General features: G+C 44.3%; 1 protein-coding gene across 1 annotated transcript in view; it reads right to left on the reverse strand.

Moving 5' to 3' along the window:
• The window catches only part of CCDC175 (coiled-coil domain containing 175), a 38,162-nt gene that overhangs the window by 11,469 nt on the left and 5,703 nt on the right, over positions 1-20,990 (reverse strand). Inside the window, exons 4-13 of the mRNA XM_090034661.1 lie at positions 20,777-20,862; positions 18,510-18,621; positions 17,563-17,698; positions 15,229-15,457; positions 14,295-14,417; positions 11,856-11,965; positions 8,741-8,822; positions 7,514-7,650; positions 7,281-7,391; positions 5,334-5,405 (exon numbers count right to left, since the gene is read on the reverse strand). Of these exons, the coding sequence (XP_089890787.1) occupies positions 5,334-5,405; positions 7,281-7,391; positions 7,514-7,650; positions 8,741-8,822; positions 11,856-11,965; positions 14,295-14,417; positions 15,229-15,457; positions 17,563-17,698; positions 18,510-18,621; positions 20,777-20,862 (1,198 nt within the window). The remainder of the gene's footprint in view (positions 1-5,333; positions 5,406-7,280; positions 7,392-7,513; positions 7,651-8,740; positions 8,823-11,855; positions 11,966-14,294; positions 14,418-15,228; positions 15,458-17,562; positions 17,699-18,509; positions 18,622-20,776; positions 20,863-20,990) is intronic.

Consider the following 20,990-nt stretch of genomic DNA (forward strand, 5'->3'; position numbering starts at 1 on the left):
TGAGAGGTTCCCATCCGCCACTGTGGGGCAGAGGAATTCCCAGGACTGAGGCATCTCTCATGGAGAATAAAGAGGAAGAAACAACATGGTCCAGGATCTTCAGTTCCTGGTTTTGTAAGGTGATGAGTTACAAGCAGCTAGGAGGCCTCTGGGCAAAAAGAAGCCAATAGAGGTACACAGAACTTCCTCTCTGCAAAGAAGACAAGTCCCTCTTGGGCTGGAAGAGCAGTAAGTCTTTAGCACAGCTGAGTTGTGTGGACACAAAACTGTCCCTGCTGCAAGTCTTTGGAGTTCTGAGTTTGCTCAGGAAACCTCAGAGAAAACCAGGGGATGTTTTACTAGCCTCTTACCCATGAACTCCATTTATATTAACTAGCTTTTCCCCTAACTATCCTCTGCCACTGTGCATGCAGTTAAACAGACATGTGCTTCTTGCACATGAAAGGACTTTGGTTTAGGAAAAGGCTGCCTGATATCCTAAACCATTCACCAGCGCCTCCATGCAGGATGCAGGGTGCTGCATGCTGCCTCTTGGCAGACATCTAGAACAGGAAATTAAGCAGAGCACTTGTGATAAGGGACTTGCGGTGGTCCTCGTATACCATGTTTTCTTCCTTTCTCAAAGGTTTATTTACAGGCGGGATAGAGAAGGAAGGAAAGGCGCTCTATGTCAAGGAGCAATACATATCCTCTGCAAGCAAAATGGGGTCAGAGGAGGGGCAAGCTGAAGTGCTCTGGGTCAAGATGCAAGCGGGCCATGGGGAGAGGGATTTAACGGTGGGTTCTACTACAGACCCCTCAACCAAGGGGAGGAGCTGGACTGGGAATTTTCGGGCCAGCTTGCAGAGGCACTTAAGGCAAGGGATGTAGTTGTCATGGGTGACTTCAATTACCCGGACATCTGCTGGGAGGAACAGTCAGCCAGGTCGGACCATTCCAGGAGGTTCCTGGCCGAGATACAGGACCTCCACTTAATTCAGGAGGTGCACAGTCCCACCAGAGGAAATGCCCTGTTGGACCTGGTCCTGGCCACAGGCGACGACCTGGTCAAGGGCCTTCAGGTCCTTGACCACCTGGGTGATAGCAATCATTGCTTGCTGGAGTTTACCATCCAGCACAGGGTGTCAAGGGCCAGCAGCAAGGCAGTAGCCCTAGACTTCAAGAGGGCCAACTTCAACGAGTTGAGGAGATTAGTGAGAGAGGCACTGGGGTTCTCAAGGGCACGGGAACTCAGTGCCCAAGATGAGTGGTCGTTCCTTAAGGAGACGATATTCAGGGCCCAAGGGGTGATCATCCCAACAAAAAGCAAGGGGGGCAGGAGTGCCCGAAAGCCTCCCTGGCTCACCAAGGGCGTCCGGGAATGCCTGGTCGCCAAAAAGGCGGCGTACACCCGGTGGAAGGGGGGGGTGCTATCTCCAAAGAGGAGTATACCTCCTCTGCTCGGGCATGTAGGGGTGGTGTCAGGAAAGCTAAGGCGGACATAGAGCTAGGACTTGCATCCAAAATCAAAGATAACAAAAAGTCCTTTTTCAAATATATAGAGGATGAAGAAAGCACCAAGAAATGTGGGGCCCCTGCAAGATCCTCTGGGCAATCTGGTGGTTGCGCTAGAGGAGAAAGCAGACCTCTTTACCTCTGTTTTCTTGGGCAGGGACCGGGACTTCCCCACCGTGATGCAAGACGGACTGGAGAGGAACACCTCCAAACCTCAGGTTGGGGAGGACCAGGTTAGAGAGCTTCTGGAGGGGTTGGACGTGTTCAAATCAGCGGGTCCAGATGCTCTCCACCCCAGGGTGTTGAGGGAGCTAGCTGGGGTTATTGCACGGCCCTTGGCACCTGGTGCTCAGGCCAGGTGCTGGATGATTGGAAGGTAGCCAACATGGTCCCCATCTTCAAAAAAGGGAGGAGGGAGGACCCAGGCAACTATAGGCCCATCAGTCTTACCTCAATCCTAGGGAAACTCTTTGAGAAGATCATCATGGAGCACATCTGTGATGGGCCAGCCTCCGAGATGATGCTCAAGGGCAACCAGCACGGTTTCATTAGAGGGAAGTCATGTCAGACCAACCTGATTGCCTTTTATGATCAGGTCACAAAAGCCTTGGATGCAGGTGTCGCCGTGGATGTAGTCTTTCTGGACTTCAGCAAGGCCTTTGGTACCGTCTCCCACCCCATCCTCATTAAGAAATTGGGTGACTGTGGCATTGATGCCTACACAGTCAGATGGATTGCAGATTGGCTGAAGGGTTGCACTCAGAGGGTGGTAGTGGATGGGTCATATTCCACCTGGGGAGAAGTAGGCAGCGGAGTGCCCCAGAGCTCAGTCCTGGCCCGTGCTGTTCAATCTCTTTATCAGCTATTTGGATGACGGGGTGAAAAGCACCCAGTTAAATTCACTGATGATACCAAAATTTGGGGTGAGGTGAGCACACTAGTAGGAAGAGAAAGACTGCAGCAAGACTTGGATAGGTTACAGGGGTGGGTTAGCAAAAACAGGATGTGCTTCAATGCTGACAAGTGCAAGGTGCTGCACTTGGGAAGTAGTAAGCAGCAGCAGACTTATAGAATGGGAAACTCCCTTCTTGAGAGCACGGAGGCAGAAAGGGATCTTGGAGTCATTATTGACTCCAAGATGAACATGGGCTGACAATGTGAGGTCACGGTTGGCAGGGCTATCTGGACCTTGTTGTGCATTCACAGGTGCACCTCTAGCAGGGCCAGGGAGGAGATCCTCCCCCTCTATGTGACACTGGTCAGGCCACAGCTGGAGTACTGTGTCCAGTTCTGTGCACCCCACTTCAGGAGGGATGTGGACAACATTGAGAGGGTCCAGAGGAGGGCCACCTGAATGATCCGGGGACTACAGGGCAGACTCTACAGTGAGAGACTGCGGGACCTGAACCTGTTCAGCCTCCGCAAGAGAAGGCTGAGGGGGAACCTGGTGACAGTCTATAAACTCACTAGGGGGGACCAGAAGGGTTTGGGAGAGACCTTGTTCCCCTAGCGCTCCCTGGCATAACAAGGAATAACGGCCACAAGTTGTTGGAGAGTAGGTTTATATTAGACATCCATAAGAACTACTTCACAGTCAGGGCGGCTAGGATCTGGAACCAACTTCCAAGGGAAGTGGTGCTGGATCCTACCCTGGGGGTCTTTAAGAAGAGGCTTGATGCCTACCTAGCTGGGATCATTTGACCCCAATTTTTTTTTTTCCCTGCCCTGGCAGGGGGTTGGACTTGAAGATCTATAAGGTCCCTTCCGACCCTACTTCTATGCTATGCTATGCTTCTATGTTTGCTGAAATGGTTAAACTGAAGAGAAGGGTCTATTTAAATGCTGAAAGGGGAAGAGTGGACCTAACTGGAGATGCAGAAAAAAAAAATATTTGGAAGCCATTCTTGCTCCCTGAATTGTAGGGCTGTCCTGCTGGGCACAAAAGATGGAGCCCTTCATGTCCACAGACTGGTGTTTGGAGCATTCAAAGTTCCCACTGACTACTGCAGTTGCCAAATGCTTCAGAAAAATGAGCCGTAAAGCCTCAAAGCCTGTTCCTGCTCCAGGTTAATTTAATGGCAAAGCTCCCATTGACCACAGTGTCACAATATCAACCATAAAGAACAGGTTTAGGGACTATTTAGAAAAGCTGAATGTGTAACAAGTCCATGGGGCCAGATGCAATACATCTGAGGGTGCCAAGGGAGTTGGCTGATGTGATGGCAGAGCTGCTGGCCATTATCTTTGAAAACTCATGACAATCGGGGGAGGTCCTGGACAATTGGAAAAGGGCAAATACAGTGCCCATCCTTAAGAAAGGGAAAAAGGAGGATCCAGAGAACTGCAGACCAGGCAGAAGCACCTCAGTCCCTGGAAAATCATGGAGCAGGTCCTCAAGGAATCCATTTCTAAGTACTTGGAGGAGAAGAAGGTGAACAGGAACAGTCAGCATGGATTCACCAAGGGAAAGTCATACCTGACCAACCTGATTGGCTTCTGTGATGAGATGACTGCTCTGTGGATGCAGGGAAAGCAGTGGACATAACATACCTTGCCTTTAGCAAGGCTTTTGATACTGTCTCCCATAGCATTTTTGCAAGCAAGCTGAGGAAGTGTGGGTTGGATGAATGGACTGTAAGGTGGATAGGAAACTGCCTGGATTGTCAGGCTTAACGGGCAGTGATCAATGGTTCAGTAGTAATCAATGGGGAGCTGCAAAGAGGATGGAGCTGGACTGTTCTCAGATGACAGGGCAAGGGGCAATGGGCTCAAGTTGCAGCAAGAGATGTTTAGGTTGGATATTATGAAAACTCTCTCACTAGGAGGGAGGTGAAGCACTAGAACGTGTTACCTAGAGAGGTGGTGGATCTCCATCCTTGGAGGTTTTTAAGGCCCAACTTGACAAAGCTCTGGCTAGGATGATATAGTTGGGGATGGTCCTGCTTTGACTGGGGGGTAGATGACCTCCTGAGGTCCCTTCCAACCCTAATTTTTCTATAATTCTATAAAATAAAAAGGAGCCAAATGAGGATACAGCAACAGAAACTTCCATAAGTGTCTCTCATCTGAAAAGTTCCAAGTCCTTCATTAACATTCTGGTTTGAATATCAGTTTCATTTAATACATCATTGATAAAGAGAGACCTACTTGATAAAATTCAGCTGTAGTCATGGCCCAAAAGTATTATGATGACTTAAAGCAAGAGGGAAAAAGAATACCTCATCCAAATGAACTTGCAGCAAAATTTATGAAAACAAAATACAACTACCCCAGCTGCAATTTCAGTGCCTTGCCCAAATTCACCACTCCTTATCTTGCAAAAAGGTGACACTGATCTTCAAGCAGTTAGGAACTTCCTGTTATGTCTTATTTGACTGAATGATAGTCACAGAAAAGTAGAGTTGGAAGGGACCTCAGAGAATCTAACCCAGTTGGGGTCTACCTTGTTGGCAGGCATGCCACAAATTAGCCCCACGCCCTCCCCAAGTGCCACTCTGATCCCCTTCCTCTGCCTGATCAGATGCTCTAATTGCTGTTCTCTGCCCTGTGCCCCCACTTGATCTCCTGCTCTGCTTTCTGCTCCCCATCCTGTGCTGCCTCCCTGCCCAATTTGCAGCTCTCCTTTTTTGCTCTCTGCCCTCTCTGAGACTGTTGCCTGTCTCCTTCCAAGTCTGCTGTGTGCTGCACATGGAGGTTGCCCATACCACTTGGGGTACCCATGCCACAGATTGTCCACCTGTTCTAGTCCAACCCGCTGCTCAAAGATGTAAAGAAGGTTTTGGTAACTCATTCATCTTTTGGTCTGTGTCTTAAAGCAAACGGCAGTTTGTAAATTTTACCTCATCTCGCACTCTCTCTTTAAGGTGTACTCCAGATTCTCGATTTCTCTTCCAAAATTCTCTTGCATGTTCCTGAGGGGAAAAGAAAAAGGTTCAGAAATAAGAGGCCTCTTGTATGTCAACCTTGTGTACAACGACTGACACAGATGTCTTTAGCATGGGGCCTGTTCTTGATGCACTCTGTCGCAGCACGCACTGGAGATGCATGCACTAGAGGAGACATGACAGGGTAAGAATTGTGTGTAGACGAAACAGGGGCCCTAAATGGAAGTGGTGGGTTTTTAAAAACACTGCTTTAATTTAGGGCAAAGTAAACCCCTGTGTCATGCACACACTCATGAACTTACATGCCTCTCTGGCTGCGGGGAGGGGAGGACAAGCTGCCGGTGGGCGGAGCAGTCTTTGGGCTGCAGGGGTGCTGATGCTTCCCTCCATAGCAGCAGTGTCCCCCCCAGGCAGCACCTGCCCACAGGCACCTGCCTCAGGCAGTCCCAAGGGGCACCGCAGCTGTGGAGGGAAGCATCGGGTCCCCGCGCAGCTCCAGGAGGGCTTTTTCTTTTCTTGGGCGGAGCCTGCCTTCCCAGGCAGGTGCCAGGCTGCCTGCAGGGCTTCCCGCAGAGCCACGGAGCTGCACGGAGCCTGGTGCTTCGCTCCGCAGCTGTAGGGCAGCAAACTAAGACTCTGCAGAAGAGTTTTAAGTTGCTGTGCCTCCAAGTCACTGAAGGTGCATTACACTGCCGAATTTGCTACAGCAGCCAGAATTATGGTGCAATACACCACCAACACGTGCAAACACCAACACCATTAAAGCAGTGCAAAAGCATTTAACCTGCTTTAAACTGTGGTGCATACATGTCCCTCATTTCATCTACATTTGGCCTTAGAAGCCAACGTGACATCCAAATCCATTTGCAAACTGTTTAAGTATGTATCACTATTTATTCATGTACCATGCACCCCAAATAAGACATGCACCTTCTGCTGGGAAGGCAGAATGAATTAAAAAGGATTTTTTCCTTCTGATGGATTTCCTGTAACTTGCATCTACGCTTCTGCCCTGGGAGTGGAGGGAGATCAGTCTGGGGTTTTTTCAGTCTCCGCTGGAGGGTGGGTGTACTGGAGCCCCTCAAGGTGAGAGGGCTCCAATTCATCCATCCCTGCACCAGCTGGCAAACCCCTACAATGAGCTCCCTCTGCTCCTTTCCCTGCTCCCTTCCCTCCCCTTCTGATAAGGACAGGGAGGGAGGGGAAACTGGCTCCAGCCTGCAGCCAGCAGCTAGATCCTCCTCCCTGCAGGGACCAACAGTGAACTTCTGTTTGGTTTGGGGGATTGTTATAACTCAGGTCATTTCCTGCAAAGTGTTCTCAGTTACAGTGAGGAGCTGCACTTCTGTCTGCATCGAATGTAGCAAATAGTATATTGGTGCCATCTTTGAGCATGACCCCCATGATCTGTATGGGACCCTTTTGGCTGGGCTCTGACTTGCACCAGCAGCCCCAAAAGGCTACTCCATTTGCCTGAGATCAGTGCTCTGGGCTAGGTTCCCCTCAAACACATCCCCAGTCACAAAAGATCAAAGAACTGGTCATACCAAACCTACACAGCTCAGGGATCTCTCCTAGGCCCATTAGGAAAGATTTATAGCTCTTCCACTACCTAAAAGGGGCAATAGCTTAGTCTGGGATTTGAGCCATGAGTTACACATTCAGTATTGTTTCCATAATGTTTCTCTGAACTGTTGTTTGCGTGCACTTTGCCTGTAATAATAGCCCACAGGCCATATCTCTCTCGTGTGCCTGGAAGCTAACCTTGCTGTTTGCAGGCTGGTTTCTGTGTTCACTTCTCCATATAAAGTATCTATCAACCTTACATTTCAGACTCTCAAATTCAAATATCTAAGCAGCAGTGAGGTCATTTCCCACAGCCAGGGCTGAGAAGTGACGTACTCAAAGATATCTTCAAGTCTCTCAATTTCTTCCTCCAAACTTTTCTCATCAATCAGGCGCTTGGCCACAGCCTCAAACTTCTCATCCAGCAAAGATGTTAAGTTTTCAAGTCTACCAAGAGAAAGAAATGAATGAGACCTTCACAGTAATGTTATTTTTCAGTTAGAAACCACCACCTCCTGAAAAACCAGGAGATGGTTTTCTGTACCAAAGAGCTGGCAGTTTAAACCTACTCTTTTGCTACCCCATCCATCTTTGCACGCAAATGTTCTTCTTCCTTCATTAATAAATGATAGTGGTTCTTTCTAGATGCATTATCATCTTTAAGTTTTGTATTTACGCATTCAGTCTTTTGTAATTTTTCCTCGGCCTAGGAATAAACACCAAAAATATTAACTGAATAATCATTCCAACTCTGTCTCCTCTACAGACTAGCATTTTGAACTGCCATCAGATCTTTCAGCGGCAAATCTGAAAGCACTTTACGGTTCATTAAAGTGGATGAGGTTTATATCACTATTGCTTCACCCATCCATGGCTGTAGAGTTCCCTTCAAACAAGCCTAGGGAAAGATACAGCAATGCATACTGGATACTTTGAGTTGCTCCAGGATAGATATGCCCATGCTGCAGTCACAGAGGTGATTGCAGAGCTGCCTCCATGCACTTAAGCTGGCTTTAAAATATAGTGAGGCTGGGTTTAGGTAGTAGCCTAGTGACATGAGCTTGAAACTCAGCACACAGTAATTCATGCTGCCTCTCCTCCATAATAATAAAGTCCAATGTTAAATCATTCACTTCCAGCTCACCTAAAAATGTAATGAAGCACACTGTGAAATAGTTCTGTTCAATAATCAAACTTTCTGTGATGATCTAGTTGGGGCTGGTCCTGCTTTGAGCAGGGGATTGGACTAGATGTGACCTCCTGAGGTCCCTTCCAACCCTCATTTTCTGTGATTCTATGATTGTACAAAAATAAAACCTACAATAATACAGTAAGTGTCAACACATGTTCATATTTATTTTTACAGCCATTAGGACCACTGGGTTTGCTAGAAACCAAAATTGCTTATGCACAAAAGAGGTAAGGATTTTTGCAGGCAATATCTTTTATTGGAGAAGCTATTTAACTGGGAAGGATCTCGACAAGATTTTGCATACTACTGTATCTCAAGGTCCCTCCCAAATATACAGCTGGTCCAGTAAGAGATACCACCCACAAAAATCCTTGCCTCAGATTTTTATGGATCATCACAGTTACATCACCCCAAAACTATGCACAAAACTAATTCACACGATACATCAGACTATGAAACCATGGAAGGAGGCCAACTGGATGGGATTCTTGTTGGTGGCCATGTTGGTGTAATCTTTCTGTCATTTACACAGGCTCTTGCCCAATTATTAAATATTTTAAAAGGATTAAAGTGGTTAGTTAAAAAAAAAGAGTCTAGTTCTTACCATTTTTATTTCATTATTTAAACTTTCTCTTTCTTGGGTAATTTTTGATTGCAGGACAAACAGATCAGAATCCAGATCCTCTCTAACAAACAAAACCAACATGGACATATTCAGGAGTGCAATTAAACAAAGTATGATTTTATTACAGCTAATATTTTATGTTCCTATACTCATGTTCTTAAGTGTCAACACAAGATATGATAATTTGCTTATGTCTTAACCTTTATTAAAAACAGATATTTTTACTCATCATTTGGTGTTTCTATGTATATGCCTGATAAAAATAAAACCTGTTAAGGAGATAAGGGCAGACAGCATTGACAGTGTCGTAGGGTTGGATTGCTGTTGTAGCCTCTCAGTGATGGCAATACCCGGTTCATGGAGGGCATGGATTGGAAGCTGATGAGCACAAATGCATTAGTCTTGCTCCTGGTGGCCTTACAGAGAGTCCTGGAAGCATGAAAGATACTCACTTCATTTATCTATTCTGTGTAGTTCATGGGTTGAGCAAGGAGCCTGCTCCTAGCTAAGGAAAGATGCTTGAAGGAAGACACCTGATATGTAGGAAATAGGAAAGGAAAAAATACCTAGTGCCCTTCAGGGATCTGGAAACACAAGAAGCCCATTGGATCTGTGCCCAAAAAATAGAAAAGAAAGGGATGCACTGAGTTTAATTAACTCGCCAATTATATAACAAAGAGGAGCTAGCTATACTGGTGAGAAAAATCTAAGTAGAAGAAAAAGCTCCTCATATTTCAGGATGCTACACAAACATAACAAGGCAACAAAAGAAAGGCAATGCTTTTGTCTCATGCAACCACTCTGTAGGATTTGATGTAGGAGGTTATCAAGGGTCCGAGCCTGGAAATAGCACACATGCTTCTCTTTGTAGTCAAGAACCGTCCCAACGTCATTGATGCACATCACAGTAACGTTAATCGTGTGTAAATGTGAATGGGATCAGCAACACTGTTTGGTACTGGGCTACAGCTGGGTTTTTCTTCAAGAACAAAGTTGGATAGTTTTATTACCCAATGACAACACGGCATTATTTCAAGTAGGGAAAATGGCAGTCAAATCTCAGGGTTCACAGCAACAAGCTCATTTATGTAGGGCTCCAGAGATTAGCAGTTTCCTCTTGGATGGTTTTTTTTGGGGGGGTTGTTTTTGAAACATTGGGTATTGGCCACTGGTGGAAGCATGGCAGGATTTGAACTGGAAATCTGCTTGACTAAGAAAATCCCTGTGCTTTATATTGCCACCAGCTGAGAAACACTTCTTGGTGTGAACAAATAGTCAAAAACATGGAGAAATTAAAGTGATATCTATGCATCAATGTCAATCTCCAGGAAAAGTGATTTACAAGCCCAATGAAGAAGCCATTTAGGGTGATCCATGACTTGGCTTTCCCTAAGGTCTCTTGTACCCCCAGGAACACACAGGGAAACAGACTCTGCATTACAGGGTATGCAGGGACTTCAGCTGGACAGGATGGGGACAGCGTACTGGGTGTGATGTCTGACCTCCCCTGCCCACATCGCTGAAGCAGCAAGTGACAATTTTGGTTCTACATACACTGCCTGTAAATACTTATTCCATAACAAGTCCTTCAAATTTACTCATCTATCATCTGCTTTTTTGTGTGTGTATTCCTGATGGAAATGGAAAGACTCCCATTGCCTTAGGTTAGCAGTGGTTTGGGTCCCAAGATCTTGCTACTTTGATTTCAGTCTTTATCTTTATTAAAAAAAACCCATGCCACCAGCTAGATGATCTGCAGCAGTTTGGGGGAGGAGGCGGGGAAGCGGGAAAAGAAGGTGTTGATTCCCAGGGATGTCATATTGAATGTAATAGTTTGAATTCTTGTAATAACTGCCCATTAGCCAACTTAGACAACAGGCAAGGTTCATCTTCTTATCTAGGCCATTGCTTTCTTTGCCTGGCCTGCAACAACTTTGTTTAAAAGTCTTAGGTTCTCAATCTTATCTTTAGAGGCCTTTGACAAGTTAACGTAAGAGCAAGAAAAACGACCCTTAAGTAACATTCTGAGAGATCAAATCTTAGAAGCCTTTGAAAGGGGGTTGGGAAAGATAAGTCACTGCAGCGTTGTGGAAAGCCTCAAGAATTTAAGATAAACTGAATAGTTGGCGGATAAATTCCATTGCAGAAGACAAACTGACCACCCAGTAAAAATCTGTTGAGTAAGATCCAAACCCAATTTGGGAGTAGTGATAGGCTTGGGTAGGAGGGGCCCATGACGGCAACTCACCCAGTATATAACCTGTAACCTACAGTCCCAATTTGGAGGTAACCTTACTTGCAGAACACCGAAGGAAGAATCGCAAGTGTAGGCCGGATCCGACTGATCAACTGAACCACCCTGTCTGTGAACAAGAACTCCTGTTCATGCTGAAGCTGCGGAGCGCCCGAGAGGGACCGAAGGAAGGGGCCTTGTTCCTATCACTGCTGAGACCAACCCTAAAAACCATAACTAAAGAATGAAAGGATACCCGGGGATTTGGTTTCTCGGAATTCTAGGATTGTAAGTATACCATGAGAAATAATAGTAGTGATTCTAATTTAACCTTTAGTTGTGATTGTAGCTGCTTTTGTAATACTAATTCTTATAGCATTGTTTGGGAAGGAAGTGCATTTGGAGCATTGTTTCTAATATATGTAGTTATTCTGTTTTTAATGTTTGTGGTATTTCTTAAAGCTAAGCAGTGTTATATGCATAGTAAGGAGTTTTAATAAACACATTAAAGGAATAAAAATCGTGATCATTGTGAAAACAAACAGGGCTCAACCTCACCCCACCAGTGTTCTGATTTGAACCAATACATCGTGTGGGACTTCTCTCTATCCTGTAAACCCATAAGAGACAAGGGACAGCAATGGATTGTGCAGCCACTGTCTCGATTAGAAGCCAAGACAAATGTTTATGAGTACAGACACTGATTTGCGGTTGCTAGATTTGTGATTAAAATAAATTCCCGTATATATAGGATCTGAAGGGTTTCAAACAAATACTGTTATTAATGTTCCTTAACAGTCATGCAAATGTTAAATGCTCATTCAAGTTTAGCAAAGAATCAAAGCATCAAACAATACTCACTTCCTTTTGGAGAGTTCCAGGGCTCGCAGCCTTTTACGTTCTAATAACCGTGTTAATTGCTCGCTTTTTTCCTTCAGCTGTGCTATCTCACAGTTCTCCTTCTGAATAGCCTATTAAATACACAAACATTTAGTGTCAGTATGGGATATTATTATAAACAATAAGCCAAACGACTCCTTTTGTTGCTGGTCTTTCCTTTCCTAAACATCATGGCTAAATACAGCCAGTCAATAAGTCGAAGTAGAACGCCTTCGTTAACTTGCGTCTGCTCCGGTGGCTGGGCTGCTGCAGCACAGCCTGGCCCCTGGTGCTGTCTCAGGATAGAAGCGGGAGAAGATAGGGAGGGAGGTCTGGTCTGGGCTTTTCCTAGCTGTACTGGAAGGGGAGGAAGGGAGACTTCAATCCATCTGCCTTCCTCCTCCCATGCAAGCTGGGGAAACCCCAGAGCAGACCTCCCTTTCCTGCCTACTCCCCCTCCCATGCTGAGGCAGGACAGGGGGAGCAGGGCTAGGGGAAGAAGATGCAGAGACACAGCCTTTCTCCCTGGATGGGCTCCAAATCGGAGCTCAATGCCCCATCCTCCTGACACAACAGCTAACATCTGTTGGGTTGGGAGGGTCAGTCTAACTCATAATGCTTTCTGTGAAGCACCATGAGTTAGACTGGGGAGCTGCACTTCTGTCTGCATCTCTTAGTGGTTTATGGAAACCAGACTTCTGTAGTGTTACAGTTTTGAACTGGTTTCTGATCACTTATGCTGGCTTATGTATAATTTTCATCCCTCGCCCATGTCACTTTTGCATATGTTTTTCGTGTAATACCTTAAGTCACACTGGAATGTCACATGCAAAACCACAAGCGTTGACTCGCATATAAAATCGAGATCCTCCCTTATTCTATATCCATTCAAACAAAAGACTCCCTTATCTCAAAAACAGTTGCATGCTGGACTCAGGCCAGCAGGCCTGTCAAGAGGAATAGTTATCTTCCAGGTTACCATCAGCTGCTAACACAGTCATGCTGAGCAGCTCAAAACTTGGTTGTTCACACTTGAGGTAGATTAACACAAGAGCAATTAAACCTGTGTTAACTTTGTAGTGAAGAGATAAGTTAAAGACAGATGAAGACACTTGTTTTCAGAGAAGTTAATCCTATGAAAAACAGAGGAATGTGGCATTAGGTAGGTAGTGCTCATAGTCAGGATTAAGTGGATGGATGGAAGAGTTAGCTTGATTGCCCTTTTAGTCCTTTTTGCTCTGACCTCTCCCTAAATTGTTTCTATTCCTGCATGATGACAGATGTGTTACTTTGTCCAGCTTATTTTTGAACATCCCAAACAATAGGGCTTCTATCACTTCCCTTGGTTAACTAGTCCATATCTGAATGCAACCTGCTGTTAGGATCTCTTTCGCTGTGTTATGACACACTTCCCAACTGGAGGGCAGATTTGTGGGGAAAAGGTGCACGTGGTATACAAGTAAATACAGTATACCTACTTTGGGGTAGAGAACAGGTGAATTGTGCTTTACTGTGGCAATCCCTCATGGACTCCAGAAGCAATATATGACCTAAAACAAGGAGTGTCAATCCACTTGCCCCTTCAGACCAGATGAATGGCACAGGACAGGTCCACAGGCCAGGTGAATGGCACAGGGCTGGATCAGGCCAACAGACCCCCGCCCCCTTTCAACATGCCAGACCTAGCACTCATGGTGCTCACTCCAGCTGGTCTGGGACTGCTCTGTATGAGCCACACGTGGCACCTGCTCCAGCCAGTCTGGGGCAGAGACTGTGTGTAGTGTGGGTCCTAGATCAGCTGGAGCAGGCATCACTGGCGGCAGTCCCTGAGTAGCCAGAGAGGGTGCCAGATCTGGCACATGGGAGATCCACGGATCTGGATCTGGCCCATGGCTGCATTTCTGACATCCCTGCCTTAATTATCCCTCTTGCTCTCTGGCATTTGTATCTATTAAATATCAGTTGTGTCTTAAGGCTCAAAAACGACCAGTGGTGCCATATGGGCAGTAACCTGGTATATAGGCAGAACAGGGTCATGAGTTGTTGCTTATTAATCTATTGTGTTCATCCTCTGAGCTTGTCTATCAGGAAAACTGGCTGACATAACCTCACCAAATGAGACTGTATGACAGCCAGGAGGGTAGACTTCCTCCACGGCGGCACCCTATTTTGTAATAATGTCACTCGTATTCTGGAGTACTTGAGTCAACAGCATCAGCCAATTAGAAAACCTTTAGTTTTTACCCTGTCCCCAAAGACAACCCCTCCATCCCTTTCCTTACAACTCCTCACTTATGCCTCTTTCCCCTACCTCAGGGCTCTTCATTTCATAACTGGACAAATCATTTTTTTTTCCTTTTAGGAAAAACACAGGTTGAAATAAAAAAAAATCTTGCAAGAAACCAGCAATTTTCTCCTTACTGCTGTCTGGTGGGTTATCTGTTGCTGAATATCCAACATTTTTGGAATCAAATGTTCGTATTCTCTTTTTTTCTCTAATGATTTTGCCTTCTGTGCATCCAGTTTTGTTTTCATCTCTGCCTTCTACATGTAAAAACATCATTAGTTCATCATAAACAACCTAATGCAAATTGCTGAGCTTAAGAAAAAGTCTTAAGCCTTATAAACTGTGCAGTCTGAAGTCTTTCAAGCAAAAAGCTGAGCTAAAAGAAAAGACATTTTCATAGAGGTAATAACTACATACCAGCTGTTCAAATCCTATAGGAAGGTATTATTTTTAATTCATGAAAATACTATATTAAATCCTGATATTGCAAAGACTTATACACATACTCAATGTTACAACTTTCAGCAGGATTACTCACTGTGCATTAAATCAGACACATGGTTAGGCCTTTATAGCACTAGGCCTATAATTTGTTCTACAGAAAAGTACTTTTGCCAGATTGCAAGAAAATAAATTTCTTTCTGAAAAATGCCCTAAAAATGTCTCTTAAAGGAAATTAAGTATACTCAAGTACAAAGAACAAGTGCAGCAAAATATAATGGCAGTAAAATAAAGGTACTTTTCTTTTTTTTCCTCTATTCATAACTGAAAGCAATTAAACAAGAATCAGATTTCACTGGATAAGTTAGGAGAATAAGCAATACATGCATACAAAAACCCCACACAATACACAACCACAATACCCACACAAGCACGCCCATCCTCCTAATATAGAGCTCTGCTAGGACATTGTATGGTAGTCAGAAAGCACAAATTGGCTGCATGAAAGCCAGCTCAATGAACTATTCCGCATAAATATCCCATCATCATTCCTAAAACCACTTAATTTTTGGAACCATATTCACATTTATACTTTTATGAGAATGAAATACAGCTCAGGATCTTTACCTTTTTGTCCCATGCGTCTTTTTCTTCCTGTAGAAATGTCCTCTCTCTAGCTACAGCTTCCTTCAGTTCTTGCACATCTTTCTTTTTCTTAATTATATCTTGTTCTGCATTTTTTGTTTTCTTGCAAACCTCGCTTAGGAGAATCTTTGTGTTAACTCTCTTGGCCATTTGTTGGTTCATGGAGTCTACAGCTGCTTCATGTTGGACCCACAATTTCTCTTGTTCCTCACTGGAGAAAATAAACCACAGAGACCATGGGCAGATCTGGGATTTTGAGAAGGGGGGTGCACCTGGTGTGGTGTATTATCACATACAACACAACATTTTATTTTCTCCAGGTAACTCAAAGCTTTACTAATACGCTAGGGGCCTAGGGTTATATAATTCAGTTTAAATCAAAAGCAAAAACACATATAACTTGATTGGCACGTGCATTAATTTTCTGTATCATATACTATATGTTAAAAAAGCCACACCAAACTAGGCAAAAATCATCAAAAGATGTTGTTTCTTTATTCCTGTTGTCATTGGAGTCAAATGTACATCTCTTTCAGATTCATAAACCAAATATATAGCGTTCTTCAGCATCTTGACAGTGCATCCAATCCTTCACTAACAGTTATTTCCATATCTGAGCTAATGTTCACCAGAGTTAATGGTTCCACACCTGAGCTGACATATTCTGATAGAGGTAGAATACAGTCTGCAGGGCTGTGAAATGGGAGCCACGTTACGAGGAGCAGCTAATATACTGCAGAATTGCAGAAGAAGGGTTAGCTTGATTAGTAGAAAATCAAGACCGTTAAAAAAAGAGAGGGTTGTTAACACCCGTGGAATAAACAGTTTAGAAGGAATCAGGCAGGTTATGATGAGGCATTAAATCAGTTGACTCCCTCACTGCTGCCTGAATAGAAATGTTGCTGTAACTGCCAGGCAGTTGGTTTGAAGCTTTGAGTGAAGCAGGAATCAAAGGGGATGCAACTGCACCCTCTGGATCCACCCCTGACAGAGATGAATTCTCCTGCATGCCTCCTAATCAGATAAAAATTCTGACCCAAGGCCCATTGAAGTAAAAGGAAAAATTCTCCAGTATTGTAATGGACCCACACCTTTATTTTCACTTCAGGCTGAATAAAGCGCACATTAGTGACGCAGACAAGGATGGCATCATACATGAGATAAATAGTGCATGTAGCAATGCCTGTAAGCGAGATCACAAGGGTCAAGCATATGGCCAGAGATCTAGCCCCTAGAGTTGCTCCATCCAGACTGCTGGGCTAATGGTGGGCTACTGTAAATCGGGACTGTGGGCAGAGATGGGCAGAATGGGGCACGGCCTGCCAACGAATCCGAGGCCCTGGTTGATATGATCTTTGTTGTTAGGTGGGCAAGGAAGGTCTGTACAACACAGCCCTCACTTGCCCTCTGTGACTTGTGCACCTCCGCCATGGCTGCTTCCACCACTACCACTGAGGCAGCCACTACCACCACTGCCACTGCTGCTGTTGCCTTGAGCCCTGGGGTCCAGATCTGGCCTGGGGCCTCACATGAGTCTGAGCATCTCACTAATCAAGACAACTGACACTTGCTATTTAAATGCATCCCTTCCCGCTGCCTAGCATTCTCTCCACGTTTTACTTCTTCAGGCATGGTTCTTTTCTTTTGTTCCTCTAATGAATATGTTCTTTTTTTCTAGTTCCATTAACAAGTGGCTGAGCTATTTTCAAGCATAGAAAGAATTTAAAAAAAAAAATCAGTTTTCCTGATATGGAAATAAGCTGTGACTTTTTTTTCTAGTGCCCTGGCAGAAGGGGATAGAAACACATAATCTGGCAGAAACAAGGCAAATCCCAGCCCAGCCCCACATGCCCATGAAGCAATGGAGAATAGGGCACTCCATAGGGCAGATGGGGCTTTCTATCAGGGATGCTGGCAGAGAATTCCTAGCTCAAGGCTTTCTTTAGTATGTTTTCTTTTTTCCCACTGGAGAGTGGGATATGGGTTTGCAAAGTTAAAATTATCACTGATTTTGCCTTTCTTCTGATGTTCTTTGTTGCAGTTGGAAGACTCTCCCTCCTCCTCCCTAGTATTGCAGTCAGTTTTCTATCAAGCCAGTGTATCTTAACAGCAGGGGGCAGGAAGCTATAGACAGCGACTACTACTCAAAAAAACCAAGATTTTTTCAAAAGCAGAGCTCATGCGGCAGCAAAAAGCTGCTGAGGAGCACGTCCTACTGCCTATAGGAGTGATGAAGCCCCCTGGCTCCAATTCTGTTTTATTTCTTCCTAGTCTTTTCCCAATATGATTTTACTTATGCAAATACAAATTACATACCACAAGGTGGCATTCTCCATTTCATAAAGGGTTTGCTTCTGATCCAGCAATTCAGTTTCGTGTGTGACGTCCTTCAGTGCAGTCTGCAGTTGATTTATCTTAGCAGCATTGGATTCACGGGCAGCCAAAACGAGAGCTAGAAAGAGATTTTTTTTTTAAAAGTGCTGCTCTCAACAAAAAAAGAATGTGCAACAACAGTCTGTAAATGGATTGGTGTCTACAATGTTAATGTATCACCGTACAAATGTCACCTCATAGTGACCAGCGGTTCTCTTACTCCAGGGGTACATTTAAAAAGCAAAACCTTATTTCAGCAACTTATTGTCTCCATATTTTGTCCAAGTTATTTGCTTTTACAGACTTAGAGAAGCCTGCTGCATTTCTACTGTACTGTACCTTTTCCACATTTTATATCAAGAAACCCACTTGGGAAAGGAATTCCTTGCTAAAGATACAGAAAACCACAAAAACAAGGGGCACTGGAAAAGGAGGAAACAGATGGGAGGTGTGTGTTTGTGTGGGGCATGGAGAAAGAAGCAGGGATGAATCTGTACATCTTGAGATCTGGAAAGTGTTGAGTTTCACAGGCTGAGAAGCACTGTTATCCCCATTTCACAGACGAAGAAACCGAGGGAAAGTACATACCCTCACGTTTCACAGGAAGTGCGAAGCACAGTTGGAACTAGAGCCCAGGGGCCCAGGCCTCCTGTTGTGACCTTACCGTATGTTTGTTGTCCCCAGTTATGTCTCAGAAATTGCCAAACGTGTCCCCATTCATCAACAGGTTCTGGGAGACCATTTACTGTTCTTAATAATGTTTATTTTATATTAGAGATTTTTAGTCCTATACTTTTTGTTTTTGCTTCCTTTATGTGATGACTTTTCTCCCCCCATGAAAACAAAGCTCAGCTCCCATATATGCTGGGGGCTGATGGAGCTGGCATTACCTGTCATCTCCTCAGTAATTAGGTCTGGGAGGTTCTGGATTCTGAAACGGAGATTACTGTTTTTTATGGTCTCCTCTTCTAGAAGTTCATGGGTGCATCTTCTTATTTCCTCCTGACAATAAGCAAATACTCAGTCAAGGGATAAGAACAGGTTAGAGCAAAACTACTTAATAATAAACATCTGAAAAACATTGTCTCCTCCTTTTTATACAGCTACTGCTATATAAAGGGTCTTCATAAAATCCTTGTCAACTTTTAAACTTTAATAACTTAGGTTGTAGGTATGGCAGAAACAATCTGTAAACGGCATTTAAAAGCAAATGTATTAAAGTGTTAGGACAACTCAAGTACACAATGCTAGACTTCAACATAACCACCATTTCCTTCTCACAGCTGATACGGATTTCAATTCTGCTAGCCATAGGACAGAGTTTACCTCGTCATCTACAGTAGCCATTTTTTGTTTGTCAAAAGATCTGAAATAAGAATAAATTCGTTATTACTTATGAAGTCTAGCATTGTGTACACTAGTTGTCCTAAAACTTTAATAAATTTGCTTTTAAATGCTGTTTACAGATCGTTTCCATCATACCTCAACCTAAGTTATTCAAGTTTAAAAGTACACAAGGACTTTATGACAACCCTGCATTGCCACCCTAACCACAGCCATGGCTACTCCTGCTTTTCAAAACAAAATACCCCCCACATCACCCCAAAAGCCATGCTAGGATGGCAGCCAAGCCCCAGCCACACTGGCGGACTAGATTTTGGCTTCTTACCTTCTGTTGTTGGATGGGAGATGGTCTAAGTAATAGAGACCTACCCCCCTCAAAAGCTGTTCTGGGGTGAAAGGTTGCCAGCTGGCCTGAACTCAAACTGAATTTTCCTCTCTTGGCTCTTGGGGTGGAGAGTCACTTTTCAAGAAGCTCCCCTAACCACTGACAGGGTCCCGTTTGCGTCACCCAGCACACAGTTTGATGCAGTTTTCAGCTCTTAGATGGTGAGGAAAAAAGATTCATTCCAAAATAAATGGTGAATTGGGCAGCTGCCTGTATAGCCCATATCTAATGCCTGCCCTGGCGTTTTATACCTTTCTTGTGTTGCTATTCACTACCATCACCACCCAGGCAAGACGGAGAGAAATGATGCATCAAGTTCACTTTCCAAGTTGTCAGTTCTATAGGCCTACAGTGGCTTGTCATAACACCTACCCGAGAAAAATTAATTGGTAGCAATGTAAAAGAAATGAGATGGGAATAAGAGGTTTTCAATCAGCTATGAATTACATTCTTAATCAGTTGTAAAATGGAAAATTTAGGAACATTATAGCCTGTTTAACTGATTGCAGCCAATGACATAAAATAATTCACTGATGATGGATTAGCGAAGGAAACAGGCAAGTTAGAGTAGCCCTGAAGGACAAAAAAAGAGTTTTAGAAAATGCCTTTGAAGCCACTCTGACTTTAATGCCAACCGCAGTGCTATGATAGACATCGATTGTCCAAGACCAGCCGTTTCCCAGAGAAGAGATATCACAGAGGGCCCTTTACCACGCACGCTGGAGTCCTCCTTTGTCTTTAGTGAAGACCACTAAGAATTACTCCAGAAAAGAGTGAACTGGGGTCACAGGTCAAAATACCCATGTCAAAATGATTTATTGGCTCTACTTTTAATCCTGGTTTCCCTATGGGCCCTGCTGCCATCGTATCTGGGAAACTCACAACCATGAATGGATGTATCCTCACAATCCTGAGAGGGAAAATATTTTTGTCCTTCATACAGATGGGATTAAGAGAAGGAGAAGGCCCATATCCTGCAGACAGCTCTGTATGAGCAGACCTCTGAAAACTGGAGCCAAAATCCTTTGCTCAAAATCAAGTCTATGGTAGAGACGGGAACACAGCCTTGATTTTGAATCCATCTAATGCACAGACCACATGGCCATCCTTCCTTTCTTGATTTCAGTGGAAAAGCATACTTTTGCACTAAATATAAGATGGTTCCTAGGGTAACACACTCCTGTATTTGCCGGGGCTGAAACCGCAATTCAGCTCACTGAACACCTAGTCCTTGACCAGCTGTTTGGTTCATGCTACTCCAATTTGATTTCAGTCGGCCCTGATTTCAGAAAGGAGCTGTCCCTCGTTTTTTAAGGCGAGACTGTGACCCATAGCATAGAAGGCAGTCGTTTCACCTCATGACAAACTGCAAATCTTTCCCATATACCAGTTGCACTAAATACTTAAAACTTCTAGATGCTACGTTACCAGTTTCTTAATAGCTTCAATAGCAGCTTCCAGATGTTGCACCATTTCCTCGTTGAATGCAAACTCTTCATTTTTCAATTGTTTTTCTGCATTAAGAACAGTGTAAAATTAATATCTGTCACTTTTGTTTTCAACGTCTGAGTTTTCCAACACTGTTTTGCCAGGGTTATTCTAAAAGGGAACCAAATCTACTCCAAAACTATTAGGAACAGGT

This window comes from Crocodylus siamensis, chromosome 2 (genome assembly GCF_052110815.1).
Source record: "Crocodylus siamensis isolate JL-2025a chromosome 2, ASM5211081v1, whole genome shotgun sequence".
NCBI lineage: Eukaryota > Metazoa > Chordata > Crocodylia > Crocodylidae > Crocodylus > Crocodylus siamensis.